Source organism: Symphalangus syndactylus, chromosome 18 (genome assembly GCF_028878055.3).
Source record: "Symphalangus syndactylus isolate Jambi chromosome 18, NHGRI_mSymSyn1-v2.1_pri, whole genome shotgun sequence".
Taxonomy (NCBI): Eukaryota; Metazoa; Chordata; class Mammalia; order Primates; family Hylobatidae; genus Symphalangus; species Symphalangus syndactylus.
Genome location: NC_072440.2, coordinates 30,365,110 through 30,387,389, shown reverse-complemented (window position 1 = coordinate 30,387,389; position 22,280 = coordinate 30,365,110). Strand labels below are relative to the sequence as shown.

The 22,280-nt window shown below is 42.0% G+C and overlaps 3 protein-coding genes across 10 annotated transcripts in view; 1 reads left to right on the top strand and 2 right to left on the bottom strand.

The window, feature by feature from the left end:
- RAD17 (RAD17 checkpoint clamp loader component) overlaps positions 1 to 22,280 on the top strand; it is an 84,956-nt gene that overhangs the window by 17,558 nt on the left and 45,118 nt on the right. For 2 of the 7 annotated variants that reach the window (XM_063623179.1, XM_055252990.2), the window contains exons 1-2: positions 21,070 to 21,210; positions 21,517 to 21,559. Coding sequence is in view for 1 of the 7 variants with exons in the window: in XM_055252989.2 (XP_055108964.2) it covers positions 20,944 to 20,972; positions 21,517 to 21,559 (72 nt within the window). In the remaining 6 variants the exon portion in view is untranslated. Of the gene's footprint in view, positions 1 to 9,635; positions 9,701 to 20,826; positions 20,973 to 21,069; positions 21,560 to 22,280 lie in introns of those variants that run through there. The other 5 variants (XM_055252989.2, XM_055252996.2, XM_063623178.1 and 2 more) reach the window with 5 other exon arrangements.
- AK6 (adenylate kinase 6) lies at positions 1,079 to 21,101 on the bottom strand. Of its 2 annotated transcripts, none has more exons than XM_055253025.2 (5): positions 20,934 to 21,101; positions 17,799 to 17,891; positions 5,274 to 5,332; positions 5,028 to 5,173; positions 1,079 to 1,616 (listed from the first exon to the last, which is right to left on the bottom strand). In XM_055253025.2, exons 1-5 carry the CDS (start codon positions 20,950 to 20,952, stop codon positions 1,424 to 1,426), a joined length of 510 nt encoding a protein of 169 aa, XP_055109000.1. In that variant the 5' UTR covers positions 20,953 to 21,101; the 3' UTR covers positions 1,079 to 1,423. The 2 variants fall into 2 exon arrangements, with proteins under 2 accessions (XP_055109000.1, XP_055108998.1); XM_055253023.2 differs by lacking the exon at positions 20,934 to 21,101 and adding an exon at positions 20,740 to 20,878.
- On the bottom strand, positions 16,030 to 17,895 carry TAF9 (TATA-box binding protein associated factor 9). The gene is made up of 2 exons (XM_055253021.2): positions 17,799 to 17,895; positions 16,030 to 17,048 (listed from the first exon to the last, which is right to left on the bottom strand). Exon 2 carries the CDS (start codon positions 17,029 to 17,031, stop codon positions 16,237 to 16,239), a length of 795 nt encoding a protein of 264 aa, XP_055108996.1. The 5' UTR covers positions 17,032 to 17,048; positions 17,799 to 17,895; the 3' UTR covers positions 16,030 to 16,236.

Here is a 22,280-nt window from a genome sequence, read left to right as displayed (position 1 = left end):
AAACCAGTTTGGCATTTCCTCAAAAAGTTAAACATGGTAGCCCTATGACCCAGCAATTCCCCTCCCAGGTGTATGCCTAAGAAAACTGAAAACATACATCCACACGGAATCTTGTACATGAATGCTCATAGTATGCTACTATTATGTATTCAACTTCACAATACCCAAAGTGGATACAACCCAATTGTGCAAGTGATGGAAACATAAGCAAAATGTGGTAAATCCATATAATGGAATATTATTCAACCATAAAAAGGAATGAAATATTGGTACTTGCTATAACTTAGATGAACCTTGAAAACATTATGTTAAGTGAAAGAAACTGGACACAAAAGGCCACATACTGTATAATCCCATTTATATGAAATATCCAGAATATGCAAATCCATAAAGTAGACTAGTGACTGCAAGGGGATGAGGAGGAAAGAATAGAGAGTGACTGCTAAAGGGCAGAGGATTTCCCTTTATCATCACTGCTTCCCCCACAGTTGACAGTTACATAACCTTGTTAATAAGCTAAAAACCAATGGATTATAAATTTTATTTATGTTTATTTTTAGAGTCTAAGGTTTCACTATGTTGCCCAGGCTGGTCTTGAACTCCTGCCACAAGCGATTCTCCACCTCAGCCTCCCCATTTGCTGGGATTACAGGCATAAGCCACCATACCCGGTTCTGATTATACACTTCTAAATGGTAAATTTTATTGTATGGTATGTATGATATGTATATCTCAACTAAAAAAAAGAAAAGGGAGGTCTGTACTGAGATGATATAATCTTCAAATATATTAAGTGAAAAAAGAAAGGTACAGAATAGTGTGCACAATATACTGTTATATTCTTTAAAAAATGTACACATGTACATATACACTGTGCAGGCATAAAACCTCTAAAACGACATACAGGAAACCAGTAACATTATTTCCTAAAGGGAAAGAACCTGGGGTGCCTGGGGATAGGGTGGTCTGGAAGGGAGACCTAACTTTTCAACATGCTGTTTTGTACCTTTTGAACTTTGTATCAAGTAAAACACTTAACTTTTTTTCTAATTTAAAGAAAGAAAAAAGGAATACTCTGTTGCTTTATCTTTAGTTTTATTTTAAGAGATCATCTGCATTTTTTTCTGTAATAAACTTAAAAGATATCCACCCATTTTGTCAGATTTATTTATTCTTTAGCAATTTAAGTATTAAAATCACAGTTTTTGTCTCAATCCTTAATAATACTATATTCATTCTATTTCATGTTTAGCTTTCTCATGGAGAAAAAGAAACACAGGCATAAACCTATATACTATCTACCTGCTGGTCCTGCAACGTGATTTTAATAAAGTGTTACTGATACTTGAACAATTTCTATGATGTCGGCAGAGATATCAACAAGTATCAACAAGAGTGATTATTAAGTAGCTAGCCTTATAAGTCAAGAGTTATGATCTTTGATCCACTGCTCAATCCATTTCAAGATCTGATCTACATTATTTTCTAGCTCTTCTGGTTTATTACTGGGCAGCTGATGCACGATTTCTTCCTTGTAGGATGCTGTGGCTTCTTCATAAAGAACTTGAAAAATCTCACACTGAATATTGTCTGTTAGTTTCTTCTCATTATAACCCCTAGAAGGCAGGGAGGTTAAGCAAACAAAAAGCAAAATAAATGGCATTAACTGGAGTTTTAGAAACATACCAGAAACTGGACACTTTTCAATACATGAAAAATTACTGAAATGGTCTCTTCACCTAGAGAGGAGTGACTGGTGCCTGTTTATATGACAGAGTTTCTTGACACTAGGGTTAAACTAAAGATCACCAAACCAGCATTTGGGTTTGTTTGAATTTTTCCCCTCACAATTTGTCAGCTACTCAATAAATTCCCAATGAATTAGTAAATTAGCAAAACTCTAATAACTTAGTAATAAAAAGATTTGTAACCCAATTAAAACTTAAGCAAAGGATCTGAGTAAATATTTCTCCAAGAAAGATATACAACTGTCTAATAAGGACATGAAAAGATGTTCAGCATCTCTAGCTATCTAGGAAATGCAAATCAAAATTACAATGAGATATTACTTCACATCCAGTAGGATGACTACAACCAAAATATGAACAATAACAGCTGTTGGTGAGGATGTAGACAAATTAGAACCCTCATACACAGAGAGTGTGAATATGAGATGATGCAGCCACTATGGAAAACAATCTGGCAGTTATTGGAAGGGTCAAATACAAAGTTTCCATATTACCCAGAAATTCAATTCCTAGATATGTAAACAAGAGAAATAAACACATGACGTCCACACAAAAACATGTGCAAGAATGTTATGGATACAATATTCATAACAGCCAACAAGTGAAACAACCCAAATGTCCACAACCTGATAAATGTATTTAAAAAATAATATATCCATACAATGGAATATTATTTGGCAATAAAAAGAAATGAAGTACTGGTATATGCTACAACATGAATGAACCTTGAAAACAAACTAGTTTGACAGGAGACAGGCATAAAAGTCCACATCCTGTATGATTTCATTCATATGAAATGTCTAGTATAGACAAATCCATAAAGATAGAAAGTAGGTTATTGGTTGCCTAGGGCTGGGGAACTGAGGGTAAATGGGGAGTGACTACTACTGGGTATGGGTTTCTTTTTGGGGTAACAAAAATTTTCTATTTTTTTTTTTTTTTGAGATGGAGTCTCGCTCTGTTGCCCAGGCTGGAGTGCAGCGGTGTGATCTCGGCTCACTGCAACCTCTGCCTTCCGGGTTCCAGCAATTCTCCTGCCTCAGCCTCCTGAGTAGCTGGGATTACAGGTGCACGCCACCACGCCCAGCTAATTTTTGTATTCTTAGTAGAGACGGGGTTTCACCATGTTGGTCAGGCTGGTCTCGAACTCCTGACCTCATGATCCATCCACCTCGGCCTCCCAAAGTGCTGGAATTACAGGCGTGAGCCACTGTGCCCACCCCCAGAATTTTCTAAAATTGGTTGAGGTAATGATTGTACAACTTTTTGATATACAAAAAAACAAATGAGCAACTGATATACACACCTACTATGTACCCATAAAACTAGAAAAAAAACCCTGAATTATGTACTTTAAATGGGTGAATGTAAACTAAATCTCAATAAAGTGGATATTTTTGTTTTTTGGTTGCTTTTGAGACAGGGTCTTGCTTTGTCAACCAGGCTGGAGTGCAGTGGTGCAATCACAGCTCACTGCAGCCTCAACTTCCCAGGCTCAAGCATTCCTCCCACCTCAGCCTCCAAAGTAGCTGGGACCACATGTGCATGCCACCACACTTGGCTAAATTTTTTATTTTTGTAGAGACCGAGGTCTTGCTATGTTGCCCAGGCTGGTCTCAAACTCCTAGGCTCAAGCAATCACCCTGCCTCAGCCTCCCAAATTGCTGGGATTACAGGTGTGAGGTGTGAGCCGTCCTGCCTCCCCCTCACCACCCAACCATGCCCAGCCTAAATCTGTTACTTTTTTACAACCTTTTCAGTAGTTAAAAATACTAACTAGCTCTCTCATAGTTTTTTCATACCTTAGTCATACCCTTGGCTATATATGTAAAACAGTAATTTTTTAATCAAAATTTTAAATTGTCTTGATTGAAAAAAAGCATATGTACCATATAGTCTCTATTACTTCTCTGCCCCAAAACTTTTAATGGCTTTTCACTGCCTAAAAAAGATAAAAGTTTTAGGTTTAGCCCCAATTTAACTTTTTCTATATGTGTATTTGCTGCCATACTATTCTGTGCAAGGATTTACAAGTATCCCAAATAATAGTGGTTAGTCAGAGTTGATTATAATCAGTGAAAACCACACATTCTGACCCCAACCTTAAGCAAAATTCTGGAGCTTTCCTTTCTGAGATTGCTCTCTAATTTCTCTAGAATCCCCATATTCCCACAGCTTTGATCAAAAGACAATGGGGATAAAAGACTTCCCTAAAAGTTTCTCTTTACTGGTTCTTCCGCATTAAATCTGATGCTCTATTTGTGGCTTTAACTCGGCATCTATTAAAGACGGTGAAATGCTGGTTTATTTTGTTAGTTTTTCATAAACTTTCCCATTCCTGATGTGGGGATAATTTGAGTGGGTAGTGTTCAGTCAATAAGCAAAGAATATGTTAGGGGCTTGGCTGTTTTCCTAGCAAGGGTTTACATCAAAGAAAAAGCACAGCTAAATAGGGTTTCTTTCTTTTTTTTTTTTGAGATGGAGGCTCACTCTGTTGCCCAGGCTGGAGTGCAGTGGTGCGATCTCAGCTCACTGCAAGCTCCACCTCCCGGGTTCACGCCATTCTCCTGCCTCAGCCTCCTGAGTAGCTGGGACTACAGGTGCCCGCCATCACGCCCGGCTAATTTTTTTTTTTTTGTATTTTTTAGTAGAGACGGGGTTTCACCATATTAGCCAGCATGGTCTCGATCTCCTGACCTCGTGATCCTCCCACCTTGGCCTCCCAAAGTGCTGGGATTACAGGCGTGAGACACCGTGCCCGGCTGACTAAATTGGGTTTCTACACAGTACATTTTACTCAATCAGACTGTCAGTTGAGATATTAATTTACTCAAAAAATACTGCCCATATTTTAAAGTAGTCATATTTTCAAATAAAACCCTTTATTAGCTGGGTGCTATGACTCACACCTGTAGCCCCAGCACTTTGGGAGGCCGAGGTGGGCAGATTGCTTGAGCCCAAGAGTTCGAGACCAGCCTGGGCAACATGGGAGACCCCATCTCTACAAAAAATACAAAAATTAGCCAGGCAAGGTGGCATGTGCCTGTTGTCTCAGTTAGTCAGGAGGCTGAGGCACAAGAATTGCTTGAACCAGGGAGGTGGAGGTTGCAGTGAGCCAAGATCACACCACTGCCCTCCAGCCTGGGTGACAGCAAGACTCTGTCTCAAAAAAACAAAACAAAACAAAACAAAAAACAAAAATCTTATCGTGGCCAATTTCAGGAATCTGAATAAAAGTTAATATTATGCTTTAAGAATCTGATGTTTTTCCTTTCTTACCTTGTTTCAAGTCTTTCGTACAATACATTGGTATCTGTTCTCAGCACAAAAACTATATGAAACCAGCGTTCAGGGAAGAAATCACAACCATGGTAATCAACAATAACTCCACCTTCTCTCATTTGGTTATCTAACTCATCAACTACCTGTAAGAAAAGTTTTAAAAAAAATGCTTCTTAAGAAAACTGAAGTCAACTTTCCTATGAAATTCAACAAATGCATACTTTATGAAAAAGTCATACTTACTCTGTCTTCATCTAAAATGGGACAATCATACTCTTCATCATAGCCATCATACAATTGCTCTAAAAGAGATTTAGAATTGCTTGTTGAAATATTTTCTAAGTAACTTTAAGTAATTTTCAATTAATTCTAGACTTTAGGAAAGGAAATGTATCATCAATTATTCTTTTAGATACAAGGGTGGATACTAACAAAATAAATGTCACATAAACACCAAATATAAAGGAGCCATACTAACTGATAAATTGGAATTTTGTCTAGAGGGAAACTTGGATAGCAATATATCTAAAACTGCTTGAAATATCAAAACTGAAACCAACTAAAAAGAGTGAATAACGAACTTCAGAATTTGTGGGGCTATTAGGACTACACTATTTTTGTTAAACTACAAATTGGTGGGAAGAGGAAACACCTGAACAGATACAAACACACTCACATACATTTAAAAGCAGATTAACTTATCAAAAGCAGTAACAGGCCAGGCGTGGTGGCTTTGCACTTGTAATCCCAGCATTTTGGCAGTACGAGGTAGGAGGATCTCTTGAGCCCAGGAGTTCAAGACAGCCTGGGCAATATGTTGAGAACCTGTCTCTACAGAGAAAAAAAAAAAAATTAGCCAGGCATGGTGGCACACACCTGTAGTTCCAGTTGCTTGGGAGGCTGGGGCGGAAGGATTGCTTGAGCCTGGGAGGCGGAGGTTACAATAAGCCGAGATCACACCACCGTACTCCAGGCTGGGCGACAGAGCAGGACACTGTCTCCAAAAAAAAAAAAAAGAAAAAGAAAGAAAGAAAAAAGCAAGAACAGATTCTTTATTCCAGAAATGAATGCTCTGTCACTGAGCTCACATCCTCATGGGGATAGAGAAGGGTCAGGACCCAAATGCTCCTGAACAGTATCTTTACTTCTAGATTTCCAGCATCCCAAACTGCCGTTCCTCATAAGAGTTAAATAGTCTCATTTCAGAAGGCAAAACAAAAATAATGTTCAAAGTTACAAAGGAGGCAAATTTAAATTTAACATAAGAACGTTCCAACAAATCACAGCTGGTTTTCAAAAGAAGTATTTTTTCAGGAGGTAAGACATACCATCTTACCCTTAGCCCCAGCCCTTCGGAGGTATTAATCTAAGGCAAGCTTAGATCATCCATTAAACATCTCTCAGAGCATGTTATATAGCAGTCTTCCCACCTCTTTCCCCTTAATATTTTGGTACGGGTTGAAATGAGGTTAAAATGAACATAAATTCTTTTTTTTTTTTTTTTTTTTTTGAGGCGGAGTCTTGCTCTGTCGCCCAGGCTGGAGTGCAGTGGCGCAATCTCGGCTCACTGCAAGCTCTGCCTCCTGGGTTCACGCCATTCTCCTGCCTCAGCCTCTCCGAGTAGTTGGGACTACAGGCGCCCACCACCACGCCCGGCTAATTTTTTTTGTATTTTTAGTAAAGACGGGGTTTCACCGTGGTGTCGATCTCCTGACCTCGTGATCCGCCCGCCTCGGCCTCCCACAGTGCTGGGATTACAAGCGTGAGCCACCGCGCCCGGCCAAAATGAACATAAATTCTGAAGGGACACAGGAGTAGTCTGATGGTCACTGGGGGGCACAGAAGCAGTTGTAACTCCTTGTCTTGCCTGGAGGGTCTGTGGACTGATTCTGGGCACATAAACCACCTTTCTAGCACTCTAGTGTGGCCTCTGCCTCCTTGGGCTATTGCTCACCTACCAGAAACTCTACCAACCTAAAAAATTAAACTGTCTTGGTATGAAGAAAACTGGTTAACAATTTAGAAAACAATCTAAATCCTTACTTTATACCACAAACCCCAGATAGAGCTATAAAGGAATGATTCATTTGAGTTTGTTGAGTGGCAGAAGAAGTAAAAAGACTGATCCAGTTATTTAAAATGTTGACTCTCTGTTCCTTGAGAAATAATCAAATTCTAAGAAAAGTAACAGAATGGGAGAAATAACAAAGGACTGAAATGTAGATAATATAAAGACCTTAAAACCAAAATTACAATTGCTCAATAAACAAGAAAAGAATTCACACAAGATGGAAGAGTGGAAAAAAATCAGTAAACACACATGAAAAAATATTGAACTTTCCTAGCTATTAAAGAGATGCAAATTAAAATGAGTCTGTATTTATGCCTGTTATATGTTCAATCCATTCAGATATTTACACTACCATTTAATTTCTAACTGGACAAAATTAGAAAATAATAAAAAATGTTGAATAAGAAAATAGTTAAATCTTGATTTACCAACTTTATAAAATATTATGTAATTTTGTAAAAATTATGTAATTAAAGTAAATAAGTATTAGAGTTATAGTATTATAGTTAACATAGTTTAAAAATACTATGTAGTATAGACTAGGCAGCAACATGATAAATGCTCACATATACAAGTGTAAAACACAAAAACCAGAATTCAAAGTTGTCTTTACTAGGGAGAAAGATTAGAAGAAAAACAAAAGCTTTGGAGTATTTTTCCATATACCATTTTTACAATATTGTATATTTTTTTAACAGTACCACAAAATCTAAGAATACCTACAGCTGATTCTGTACTATGTGGTAATCTTGAATAGATAAACACGGAAGTTCCTTCATACTTTAAATCTTTGACTTTTAAAAGATGACTCTGGCTGGGTGCGGTGGCTCATGCCTGTAATTCCAGCACACTGGAAGGCCAAGGTGGTTGGATCACCTAAGGTCAGGAGTTGAGACCAGCCTGGCCAACACGGTGAAACCCCATCTCTACCAAAAATACAAAAGTTAGCCAGGTGTGGTGGCGGGTGCCTGTAATCCCAGCTGCTTGCGAGGCTGAGGCAGGAGAATCACTTGAACCCGGGAGGAGGAGGCTGCAGTGAGCCGAGATCATGCCACTGCACTCCAGCCTGGGTGACAGAGCAAGACTCTGTCTCAAAAAAAAAAAAAAAAAAAAAAAAAAAAAGAAAGATGACTTGAACCAATATATGCTGTCTAAAATAGATGTGTTAACTTTTAGGATTGAAGTCTTTATTTTTTTTGAGATGGAGTCTTGCTCTGTTGCCCAGGCTGGAGTGCAATGGCACCATCCCAGCTCACTGCAAGCTCTGCCTCCCAGGTTCATGCCATTCTCCTGCCTCAGCCTCCCAAGTACCTGAGACTACAGGTGCCCGCTACCACGCCCAGGTAATTTTTTTGTATTTTCAGTAGAGACGGGGTTTCACCATGTTAGCCAGGATGGTCTCGATCTCCTGACCTCGTGATCCGCACCCCTTTGGCCTCCCAAAGTGCTGGGATTACAGCCGTGAGCCACCGCGCCCGGCCAATTTTTATATTTTTAATAGAGACAGGGTTTCACCACTTTGGCCAGGCTGGTTTCAAACTCCTGACCTCAAGTGATCCGCCCGCCTCAGCCTCCCAAAGTGTTGGGGCTACAGGCGTGAGCCACTGCGCCCAGCCATGTTAATGTATTTTAATAAAATAGTGTAATCTAAACTTTTATCTTTTATTTTTGAGTCAGGGTTTCACTTTGTCACCCAGGCTGGAGTGCAGTGGTGCGATTTCAGCTCACTGCAGCCTCAGCCTCCAAGGTTCAAGTGATCCTCCTGCCTCAGTCCCCCCAAGTATTTGGGACTACAGGTGTGTCCTATCATGTCTGGATAATTTTTATATTTTTTGTAGAGACAGGTGTCACCATGTTGCTCAGGCTGAATCAAACTTCTGAGCTCAAGCAATCCGTCCGCCTTGGCCTCCAAAAGTGCTGGCAATGCAGGCATGAGCCACTGCGCCCAGCTGTAATCCAAACTTTTAAATACTCATTCCAAAAAACATTTACCAAACACCATATACCAGTAACCTAAGGGATAATGAGGACATAATTTATAAAGTGAACAAGTAGACAAACAATCCTTCCCTCAAAGAGTTTAAAATAAAATGGGAGAGGACCGACAAGTCACCTGGAAATTATAATATTTTAATGTTATGGTTCATGGTGATATGGGAGCAATAAGGATGGGCACCTAACATAAACTTGGGATGTTAAGAGAGGCTTCCTGGAGGAAGTGATGTCTAAGTAGAGATTTGCGGTAGTTATATACATAAAAAAAACACTAGGGAAGACTCTTCTAAATAGAGAAAACAAGATATTCAAAGGTAGAGACTAGGAAGGGGCAGGACCTTTCAAGGGAGGGAAAGTCAGAACAATGAGAAAATAAGTGGTAAGGGGTAAGCTGAGGCCAGATCAAAAAGGGCCTTGAAGGCTGCATGAAGGAGTTCAGACTTTATCCCAAGGCCAAGGAAAATCATTAAAGGATTTTCAGCATTAAATGACATGATAAATTCCAAATTCAAAAAAATCATTTTTTTTTTTTAATGCAGAATGAGTTGGAAGGAACCAAATCCAGAAACAGGGACTTCTTATCAAGTCTACTGCAGATTTTTAGGTAAGTGATGATTGTAGCCTGTACCAGAGAAATGAACGGATCCTAAACTTCATTTCAAATTTCAAAAAAAGAATAAATTTTATGCTACTTTAGAAAGTTTCAATTAGAAGCCAAATTTATACTTGCCTACACATAGGATCTTAAGCAAAGATGAAAAAGGTTGATTTGGTTAAATGACTGAGAGATTAGAAAATTAAATTAACTTTCTTTTTTTTTTTTTTTTTTTTTTTTGAGACGGAGTCTCGCTCTGTCGCCCAGGCTGGAGTGCAGTGGCGCAATCTCGGCTCACTGCAAGCTCCGCCTCCCGGGTTCACGCCATTCTCCTGCCTCAGCCTCTCCGAGTAGCTGGGACTACAGGCGCCCGCCACCACGCCCGGCTAATTTTTTTTTGTATTTTTAGTAGAGACGGGGTTTCACCGTGGTCTCGATCTCCTGACCTCGTGATCCGCCCGCCTCGGCCTCCCAAATTAACTTTCTAAACAAAGTTTTGCAGTTTATTTTTTTAATTCCAGGTACAGATATATTGCTTGCAGAAAAAAAACCAACTGTGGGGCCAGAGTTAAAAGGCTGAGCATGGTGGTTCGCGCTTATAATCCTAGTACTTTCAGAGGCCAAGGTGGGAGGATCGCTTGAGCCTAGGAGTTCGGGATCACCCTGGATAACATAGCAACACCCCACCTCTACCAAAAGAAAAAAAAAAATTAGCCCAGCATGGTGGTGCCAGCCTATAGTCCCAGCTACTCTGGAGGTTGAGGTAGGAGGACTGCTTGAGGCTGGAGTGAGCCAGGATTGCACCACTATATTCCAGTTAGGGTAACAGCGATATCCTGTCTCAAAAAAAAAAAAAAATTTTTTTTTTTAAATTTTGAGACAAGAGTTTCACTCTTGTCACCCACGCTGGAGTGCAATGGCATGATCCTGGCTCACTGCAACCTCTGCCTCCTGGGTTCAAGCAATTCTCCCACCTCAGCCTCCCAAGTAGCTGGGATTACGGGTGCCCACCACCACGCCTGGCTAATTTTTGTATTTTTAGTAGAGATGGGGTTTCACCATGTTGGCCAGGCTGCTCTTGCACTTTTGACCTCAGGTGATCCACCCGCCCTGGCCTCCCAAAGTGCTGGGTTTACAGGTGTGAGCCACTGCGCCAGGCACCACAAAAAATTTTTTTAAAGCTCATTCTTACCTTAAAAAACCTTCCCAGCTGCTGCTGTTTGTCAAACTGTAAAATCATGACATTATGTTTAACTGCCATCCTAGAACTTATATACACTCAAGTGAAAGCTGTTCTTTAATCATATTGGGATGCTAGTTGTTTTGACACTGCTGCCAATACTTAAAATTTTTATTTTCATATTTCTTCTTTTGAAAACATATTCACCACATTTACCTCAACTCAACAAGAAGCTGATAACTCTTAAGCAATTACAACAAGAAATTAACTGGTTTAGAGTGATTAGATGCCTTTAAAATACCTGGCTTTTTATGTGAAAAGAAAAGGGCAATTAATTCTGCATAGTGAAGTTAGAGAGCCAAAGATATGACATTGCAGTTGGGCCTCCAAGCAGTTGTAAGGAAGATAAGGGAACCTATAAAGAGAACAGCATGCATAAATACTTGAGGTGGAAAATTCCTAGTGTGAGAACAGGGTATGATGGCTGCACTGAAGGGGACATAGAGGGGAGAGAATGGCTGCAGGTAAACTGTGGCCATTTTATAAAGAATCTCCTATATTTCCTTAAGGAGAATGGACTATGTGAGTAAAAAGTTCAAATCATGTCATTCTCCTTCCCCGCTTTTAAGAAAATGATAGTGTAGAAGAGGGAGGAAAGAGATACTGAAGAAGTCAAACAGGAGACTCTTGGTAGGATTCTAGGCACAGCACCAGGGGTCTTGATGAAATAGGGGTACTGTAGGGATGTGTCGGAGAAACCATCAAGATTTAAAGGCCAAGTGGATCTGTGTGGAGAGAGTGAATGTGTATTTACATGCTTGGGAGGTAGAAATCAGAAGAGTGGGCAAGCATAGTCAAGGATGCTTTTAGAGCACGTGCTTTAAACATACTAATTTAGAGCTGTAAACTTCTGGGAACTATCCAGATGGTTGTCTAATAGGTGTCTGGAAATTGGGCTGTTTTAATTACAAATTTAAGTCATCAGCACAAGGGAGTGAATAGTTCTGAATGAGTGAGATTACTAGTGGGAGGGACAGAATTACAAGATGGCTGCAATGAAATCATGGGGGAAACAGGTGGAAGGGGAAGGACCAGAGGCAAAGATGGGGAGAGAGCAGTGTCAGAGAGGTCAATAAAGGAGTTAGTTTCCAAGGCTTCCAGTGGGAGTTGATAAGAGGAGAGAAAAATGTGATTCAGAAAAGGATAGAACAGGGATCAGCATTTTTTTTCTGTAAAGGGCCAGATAATACCTTACGCTTTGCAAGCTAGTCTTTAGCTCAGAAGTCATACAAAAACAACAGTAGCTTGCCAACCCCTGGGTTAGAGATATATCAAGACTCTAAGTGTTCAAAGCCAAGCTATGGTTTACAATTTCTACTGGAAATGGATCCAATGTCAATATATTACTTCGTCTAGACCTATGGGTATCCTGCAGTTAGGAACAGAGGCTGAAGACTGAAAAACTGCTGCCAGAAAAATTAAGGATGCTAGTAAGAGTATAAAAATGATTGTATATAGATAGGAAAGGATATCAAGTGAGGAGGAGTCTTGAGACTGGAAGAATAGCAATAAGAGAAGCATTCTTATAGTCATACCACAGTAAGACTCTTTTTTTTTTGAGACGGAGTCTCGCTCTGTTGCCTAGGCTAGAGTGCAGTGGCGCGATCTCGGCTCACTGCAAGCTCCGCCTCCCAAGTAGCTGGGACCACAGGCATCTGCCACCACGCCCGGCTAATTTTTTGTATTTTTAGTAGAGATAGGGTTTCACCGTGTTAGCCAGGATGGCCTCAATCTCCTGACCTCGTGATCTGCCCGCCTCGGCCTCCCAAAGTGCTGGGATTACAGGCGTGAGCCACTGCGCCCGGCCCACAGTAAGACTCTTAATAGTTTTTTTTTTTTGAGATGGAATCTCTCTGTCACCCAGGCTGGGGTATAGTGGCACAATCTCGGCTCACTGCAACCTCCACCTCCCAGGTTCAAGTGATTCTCCTGCCTCAGCCTCCTGAGTAGCTGGGATTACAGGCGCCCTCAGCAACGCGGGACTGATTTTTTTTTTTTTTTTTTTTGAGACTGAGTCTTGCTCTGTCTTGCCCAGGCTGAAGTGCAGTGGTATAATCTCGGGTCACTGCAGCCTCTGCCTCACGGGTTCAAGTGATTCTCCTGTCTCAGCCTCCCGAGTAGCTGGGATTACAGGGACCCACCACCATACCTGGCTACTTTTTTGTATTTTTAGTAGAGATGGGGTTTCATCATGTTGGACAGGCTGGTCTTGAACTCCTGACCTTAGGTGATCCACCCGCCTCGGCCTCCCAAAGTGCTAGGATTATAGGCGTGAGCCACCGTGCTGGGCCAAAGTGCTGGAATTTACAGGCATGAGTCAGTTTTCTTAAACTTAATTCCCATCTAATTTTTTTTTTTTTTTTGCCTTGGTTTTGGGAGTGAAGATGACCTCTCTTAACTACTGCAATTCCACATGATCACTAGGATGACAGTAAACTTTTAGAAATATGTTTAAAACTAGGGTTTTCTTAAAAGCCTCGTTTCTTTTTTTCTGACTTTAGTGAGCATCAGACTAAGCCTTTTTTCTTTACAGCAAGATTTCTCAATCTTATTACTATTGACATTTTGAGTCTGGTAATTGTTACTAAGGGAGACAGGGGACTGTCCTGTGAACTATAGGATCTTTAGTAGAATCCCTGGCCATCACCTCCCCCTCCATGTCACAACCCAAAACGTCTTCACACATTGCTATACCCCCAAAGGGCAAAAATCACCTAGTTGAGAATCACTGCATTATAGATGATTGCCTGGTTTCCCTTAAAATATATCCCCACTTGAAATAAAAATGAGGTTGGATGCCTCAGAATATTTCCAGATATATTCAAACAGGATCTGGGTTAAAAAATCTGGTATGTCAAACCTTACAAAGTACCTCATCAGGCCGGACGCAATGGCTAACACCGGTAATCCCAGCACTCTTGAGGCCAAGGTGGGAGAATCACTTGAGCCTGGGAATTGGGGACTAGCCTGGGCAACACAGTGAGGCCTTTTGTCTGTCGTCCCAGCTACTGGGGAGGCTGAAGCAGATCACTTGAGCCCGGGAGGCTGGGGTTGCAGTGAGGGGAAACTGTGCCACTGTACTCCAGCCTGGGCCACACAGCAAGACCCTGTCTCAAACAAACAAACAAACAAAACCCACAAAGCACCTCCATCAAACTCCATGTCAAGTCAGACCAGAAATCTTTTATCTGGCATTACAGGAGGGGAAAAAAAATACTTTTCCTTTAAGACTTAGATCCCATTTTCATGAAATAATCTAATAACAAAGAGGATGGTTGGGACTATACACAACTGACTAAAATGGTGTTGAGTACTCGAGGTACTCTGGCTCTCGTCTGTAATCCCAGCACTTTGGGAGGCTAAGGCAGAAAGATCACTTGAGCCCAGGAGTCAACCAGCCTGGGGAAAAAAGCCAGACCCTGTCTCTGCAAAAATAATTTTAAATTAGCCCAGCAGGATGGTGTGTGCCTATAGTCCCAGATACAAGGGAGGCTGAGGCAGGATGATCACTTGAGCCCAGGAGTTCAAGGATGCAATGAGCTATGATCAGGCCACCACACTCCAGCCTGGGCAACAGAGCAAGACTCTGTCTCAACCAAATGAAATGGTGTTAAGTACTGGCAGGAGAGGACCCAAAGAAGAGGAAGACAAGTGCCTTATACTGTATTGTCCTTGGTCTGGTGTTACCATTGCTCTCAATGCTATTAATGCTCTAATTAGTTTAGAAATGTTAAATTGAGTGAAAGTAACATTGGAATGCATGAATGAAATTATTATGTGACTCAGAAATCACTTGTCAAAAATGGTGGGTTCAACAGTGAGGAACAAAACCATGTTTCATATAGACATAAAACAGAAAGGCCGGGCTTGGGGCGGTGGCCCATGCCTGTAATCCCAGCACTTTGGGAGGCCGAGGCGGGCGGATCACGAGGTGAGGAGATCGAGACCATCCTGGCTAACACGGTGAAACCCCGTCTCTACTAAAAACGCAGAAAATTAGCTGGGCGTGGTGGCAGGCGCCTGTAGTCCCAGCTACTCGGGAGGCTGAGGCAGGAGAATGGCGTGAACCTGGGAGGCAGAGCTTGCAGTGAGCCAAGACTGTGCCACTGCACTCCAGCCTGGGTGACAGAGTGAGACTCTGTCTCAAAAAAAAAAAAAAAAAAAAAGGAAAGGCCAGGTGCGGTAGCTCACACCTGTAATCCCAGCACTTTGGGAGGCCAAGGTGGGCAGATCACTTGAGGCCAGGAGTTCAGGACCAGCCTGGACAACATGGCAAAAGCCCATCTCTACTAAAAATATAAAAATTAGACAGGTGTGGTGGTGCACACCTGTAATTCCAGCTACTTGGGAGGCTGAGGTGCAAAGATAGCTGGAACCTGGGACATGGAGGTTGCAGTGAGCTGAGATTGTGCCACTGCACTGCAGCCTGGGCAACACAATGAAATTCTGTCTCAGGAAATAAAGTAAAATGAAATGGAAAATGAGTAGTTGTATGATAGCAAATAAAAATCTAGGTTTTAGAAACTATAACCTTGATAAATTGATGTTCTTTTGGACAAAAAAATTTTTTAAATTAAAAAAAAATATACATAAATAAACTATAACCTAATTATCAGCCCTGGATCAAAAATGAACATGATACTGGCTTATAGTATCAGGAATATGAAAAACAAAGATGCTCAAAATTAACCTGCAAAAAGAGACACAAATTTTTTTTAAAAAGTGGAGACATACTGGGAGACACTAAGGGTCCTTAATATAACCAAAGGGACAGAAAAATGGGATCTAGGAAGTTGGGCAATTGAGGAAGATAATCAAAGCAGGTTAAGAATTCACTATGAATAAAAATCCTGACCAACTGGTCTCTCCAAAGAGGAATCATAGTTATACTTCAGCAATCTGAGAGAACAGAAGACGAGTGACGTACACACCAAAGATCATACTATGATCTATATATCTGAAGACGCTTAAGGTGACACTCTAGTGGTCAAAAATAGACTGCAGTACTGCAAACTGCTGCAACTGCCAACTGTTACTCCTCTTGGTGACAACAGGGAGAAAATTGCTTTTAAAAACATAACTGCCAAAGCACCAACAATCAAATGAATGAATGACTTTATTTTTCTTACACTTTTAAGGCCGATGAAAAACCTTCATTTCAATTGAAAACTATGGTAACTGTGTTTACTCATTAATTATTATGAAAGTTTTCTAAAACACAACTTGAAAACATCCAGCATGCATGTTTAATATCAGTACAATGAATTCAAGACCAAGTATACATGTTACATTCAGCAAGGCTAGATTACAAATTATCATAGTCATCATCATCATCATCGTCATCATCATCATCTTCACGTTTTCTTTTCAATGCATTTGATGATTCATTGGCAGTATTTTGTGATGATACCATATTAGTGGTAATAAGAATGTTTTTGGACCCGATTAATGATGGATTAATCAGAACATTCTGAACTGCTGAGGTTGCAGGAATTGAAGCTTTTACAGCCGGAGACTGAGAAGTAGGCATCTGTACTGTAAACCTTTGACCTGTGAGGGACATGGGAGTCCCTACTTTAGTTGAAACAGACATGGTCTGTGGGGTTGGTGTGCCTAGTGTGGGAGTACTTGGTCTGCTAGTAACTGAACCAACACTTAACCGCGGGACTGTTATTCTTCCCGCAGAAGTTGATGCCTTTTTCTGTAAAGATTTCAGCCTATAGTTTGGAGCTGTTAAGCAGTATCTATCAGGTGGCAACCTAGGACCTGAATATGGCTTGATCAATGGCAAAGGGGTTTGATTTCTTTGCCTTGCAATATCTAATAAAAAATCTCTTGGGGGAGGAGAGGTAAAAGACTGATCAGCGCGGCACTGGATTGCCAATCGCACATCATCTGCATCAACAGTAGCTTTCTTAGCATGGCTTGAATAAATTTTTGCATCATCTAGAATTGTGGTCACATATCGGAAGGCAAACTCCAACATCTGATTTATAACTCTTGGCTCATATTCTGTAATCCCCATATCCTTCAGGATTTGTGCCATCATCTGTGCATCTTTCGGCATGCTCTTGGGAGAAGCCATCTTGCCAGACTCCATGATATCCGATGATCAGACTTTAGATCATTTGAAAAAAATATGTACATTAGATCAATATGAAATAGTTACTTTAGTAGCAACTGTCAGGAGCTTAAAAAAATTTTAAATCTATGTTAAACTGTAAAAAACTTTTTTAAATTTAAACCATATGTTTTCTTAATTTTAATGAGGCATACTTAAGGTCGCTTTAATTTATTGAGTTCCTACCATGTACAAATCATTGTCGACTATAAAAAGATGAAGACACAAATAAGGGAGCGATAAAAGATTAGGGGAAAACAGGGTAAAATAAATAAAAACAATGATCATCTTAGAATATATGCAGTTGCATGCAAATCTCACACTAATCTAAGATACCATAGCATAGTCATGTCCTACACCTGAGCTCAAAACAGTCTCTTTCCAGTGAGACCAATATACTCACTGTGCTCATATATATGTTTAGCAGTACCAAACCTTTGTTTGCTCAACTTAAAAACATTCTCCTTATTCAGTCTACCTATCCAAAATCCAGTCTCTTTATAGGAGCCTTCCCAACCATTCATAAGAATTGCCAGCCATTTTCAAGGCAGAAGGGAAAATGGTCAAAATAACCAGGACACAGCATTAGACACTTAATATTTCTGTGGATTCCCTAACAGAGTATATATTCTTTAATGGCAATCTCTGTTTTTTGTACCCTATGACAATACCTAGCACTAACACTCCACTTATCAGACTTTAAAAAAAAAAAAAAAAAACAAATCTAACACCAAAGTGTCCCTTACCTTCTCGAGCTAAATCACCCACATTAATGTATTTCAGTCCTGATTTTGACGCAAGTTCTTTGGCTAGTGTGGTTTTTCCAACCCCTGGTGTACCTGTAAGACAAGCCACAGAAAAATACTGTTTGTGAAATACTACTTATCACACTGCAGTCCACCTTCTGCCCTTCCTTTTTTTATTTTTGGGACAGAGTCTCACCTGGCCTCTGACCTTAAAAGTTCTTCACAACTGAAATGAAAAATTTCCTAATTAGCAATCATACGTAAAATTTTTTTTTTTTTGAGACGGAGTTTCGCTTGTCGCCCAGGCTGGAGTGCAGTGGCGCGATCCTGGCTCACTGCAACCTCCACCTCCCAGGTTCAAGCGATTCTCCTGCCTCAGTCTCCTCGGTAGCTGGAATTATAGGTGCCCACCACCATGCCCAGCTAATTTTTGTATTTTTAGTAGACAGGGTTTCGCCATATTGGCCAGGTTGGTCTCAAACTCCTAACCTCAGGTGATCTGCCCGCCTCGGCCTCCTAAAGTGCTGGGATTACAGGTGTGAGCCACCATGCCTGGCCATATGTAAATTAGCATGTACTACGATCTAATAAAAATTTTCCAAAGCTAACTGAATGTCAGAATATTACCCAGTGTATTGATTCTCCAGGGGTGGGGCTCAGCGGATTCTGACGCCAATTCAAACTGCCTGCTGCTACCGAGGAACTGCTGAGAATAAAATTAGCCACTTCGTGCTGGGCGCAGTGGCTCATGCCTGTAATCACCGTACTTTGGGAGGCCGAGGCGGGCAGATCACGAGGTCAGGAGATCGAGACAATCCTGGCCAACATAGTGAAACTCCATCTCTATTAAAATACAAAAATTAGCCGGGTGTGGTGGCATGTGCCTGTAATCCCAGCTACTCAGGAGGCTGAGGCAGGAGAATCCCTTGAACCAGGTAGTTGGAGGATGCAGTGAGCCGAGATCGCGCCACAGCACTCCAGCCTGGCGACAGAGACTCCATCTCAAAAAAAAAAAATTAGCCACCTCGAATCAATTACAATAATTTATTTACCTTTTTCTTTTTTTAAAGACAAGATATCTCTTTGTTACCTAGGCTGGAGTGCAGTGGAACTTGGCTCACTAGAGCCTCCACCTCCTGGGCTCAAGCAATCCTCCCATCTCAGCCTGTCCGGTAGCTAGGACCACAGGTATGCACCATCATGCCCTGGTTAAATTTTGTAGAGGTGGGGTTTGGCTACGTTGCTTAGGCTAAGCTCAAACTCCTGAGCTCAAGCAATCCCCCCACCTCCACCTCCCAAAGTGCTGGGATTTACAGGCATGAGCCACCCACCTGGCCTATTTGCTTTAATTTATAAAGATTTAAAAACTGTTCATGGCCAGGTGTGGTGGCTCACGCGTGTAATCCCAGCAATTTGGGAGGACAAGGCGGGAGGATCGTTTAGGCTCAGGAGTTCGAGACCAGCCTGGCCAACATGAGACTCTGTCTCAAACAAAAACAAAAACAAAAACTGTTCATGTTAAAATTAAGCAGTCTGAAAGACACCTCTACTGACCCCTTGCACCCTTCCGTAGAGATAACCACTATAAACCAGTTTCCTATACAGGTATATATTCCCAAAGAAACCCTGTTTATGTTTGCATATAAATGTACGTGTACGTACATACTCTTTGTAATATATATAAATACAACATATATTCCCTTTTACATAAATGACAATACTATATACATTGCTCTTTACTTTCCCCTTCTGATACCTATTAAAATTACATTTCAAGATCATCGAATTCATAATTTTCAGCTATTCAGGTTTAACATCCCTGAAATTAAACTTGAGCATAAAGATAACAGGGATAATCCAGTTCCCATACCCAGAAGAGTAACAGTCACCTCAAGTCCACTATAATACACCAAGTCTGAACCCTGGACTCAACATGTTTTCAATAAAATGTTCACTTTGGAGTTTTGACAATGACTTAATAACCAGGGCACTACGTTTGATCCATACAAAAAGATGTAAAATCTTCCGCTTAAGGAATCTAAAATTCTAAACGTTATTTCTGGGGTGGTTAACCTGCACCTCTCAGAAACAGACATGTCTTGTGCGCTGCCAACAATTTTACGTTTGGGTGAATGATATAACTTTACTGTTCCCAGAAAGAGTCTTAATTTTTCCGTAAGTTGCAATAAAATCTACATGCATTAGATTTTTCCACGAATGGCCTACAATTTGATAAACACTTTCAGGACTAAACGGCTAGCAAAAATATTCGTTAAAGTCGTTACGCAGCATTTTAGTTCCCTTCACTGATAACACGCACCCTGAGTATGGCTTCAAAGCCCCACTCCTACGCGAGAAACGACCCGAAATGCTCACTGTATGCCTTCCTTTTAAGAGGCATGGGGAGCCACTATGGACCTCAACAAAAGCATACAGTAATTTCGTCACGTCACAAACATCTGAACTCGTTTAACCGAAATCTAATCTGAGGCGTTTACCAGAAGCAAAGAAAAAATAAAATACGGCCCACGGAGGCCTAAGGAGTGAGGCATCCACCATTAATGGCTCTACCGGGAAGCAGATATGGCCTTACGTTATTCCGCTAAAAATCCCAAGGCCAACCCTCCAAAGAATCAACAACCCATTTTACAAACGAAATACCAGATTCAGAAAGACTAAGCGGGTTGCCAAGCTGGAGAGCTGGATCTGCCGACCTCTCTCCACCTCCTCCAGGAGCCTCAGGCCAACGGAATTAACGTTCCGCGTCCCCTCCCCCGCCTCCCGCAACGCCCGCGAGGGTCGGCGCAGACAACCGCCTCGTGGCCCCTCTGCCTGCCTCTGAGGAGAGCAGTGAGGGGCCCCCACCTGGGCGCCCGATCCCCAGAGCACTCTGCGCCCCTAACCTGCCCCAGCCCAGCCCCTCCCGGCCGCGCGCCCTGACCGGTGAGCAGGATGTTCGGAAGAAACATGGTCCCCGCCGCGACGGCTTCGGGCGCCTAGCTCACGTGCCCTTTGCACTACGGGGAGGAGCCGGAAGGGGCGGGCGGCAGCAAAAGCCCAAGGCCCCAAAGGCCTCGAGGCCCACCGCGGCGCCCCTAGTCTGCCCCGGCGGCCCAGCTGCGGCCCACTGGTTACCTGGCTTTCGATGACACATTTCTATCGCAAAGTTGGAGGGTGGGCATAACTCGGGTCGGTATTTCGGTTCAGGCAGTGCGCTGGATGCCTAAGTCACACACTCCTTCGGCGGTCCCCGCCCTTCGCTTGCGCCGACCAGTCTGGAAGGTCCCCGGGAGGCCGTACCTCCGAGAGGCTCGGCGTTGAGCTCGGGCAGGGCCAGGTGGCTGCCCTTTCACCTAGGGTAGACCCTGGTCGCCTCCGCTCTTCGCCCAAAAGGGGATGCAGCTCCGGGAAAGTAAGGCCGCCGCGGCTGCGGCTATATTATGTATCTGTCTTAGAGACGCGAGTCTATCTGCCTTCAAGCTTTCCTGGGCTCTCGTCGCTCCTCCTCCCGACCCGCCCATCCCATCTAGGGATGAGAAGATTGAGGGTGCAGAGCCCTGTATTGCAGCGGGGATTTGCGAGCTCAACCTGGCACCCCACTGATTACAGGATTACGTTGGACGAATATTTGAGCTTAGTATTCCCTGTTCACTGTGTGGGGTGGTGGTGGGTCGGCTAGCAATAGTCTTGAAGGTCTACCTCTGACATCTCATTTCAGGAACCTGGCATCTTCAGGGACAGTTATCTGCTTTTTAAAGGAGGTAATTGTCAATCTTGTTTTCAAGAGTGAATAGAGCCCTGACCGTGACAACAGTCTGCATCTTTTTTTTTTTTTTTTTTTTTTTGAGACGGAGTCTCACTCTTGTCGCCCAGGCTGCAGTGCAACCTCTGCCTCCTGGGTTCAAGTGATTCTCCTGCCTTAACCTCCGGAGTAGCTGGGATTACAGGCGCCCACTACCACGCCCGTCTAATTTTTGCATTTTTAGTAGAGACGGGGTTTCACCACGTTTTGGCCAGGCTGGTCTCAAACTCCTGACCTCAGATGATCCGCCCGCCTCGTCCTCCCACAGTGCTGGGATTACAGGCGTGAGCCACCGCGTCCGGCCCCTGGTCTGCATCTTTTATTTCGAGCTACAAACTATATTTACTCAAATAGGTGTTTTTTTTCCACCTGTATACCTTTTGAAACTTCACAGTCTCTAATCGTGAACGATTTGGGGCGGAGGGCTGAACAATGTGTTTTCTAGTGTGTCGGGGTGTTTATAGGCTATGTGTGCCTCCAGACTGTAAAGTAGTCCAGTATACTTTCCAGTGTATAAGTTTGTAGGCCTTAAACTTTTCTTCTGGCTAACTTAAAATCGTTGAATTCACTAGTTTGCATAAACATTTAAGAATTTGAAAACGCGGTTGAAAAACACAGTGTTACCAAGAAATTTTCTAATAACATGTTCAAATGAAAACAAAAATTTTACAGTAAGACAA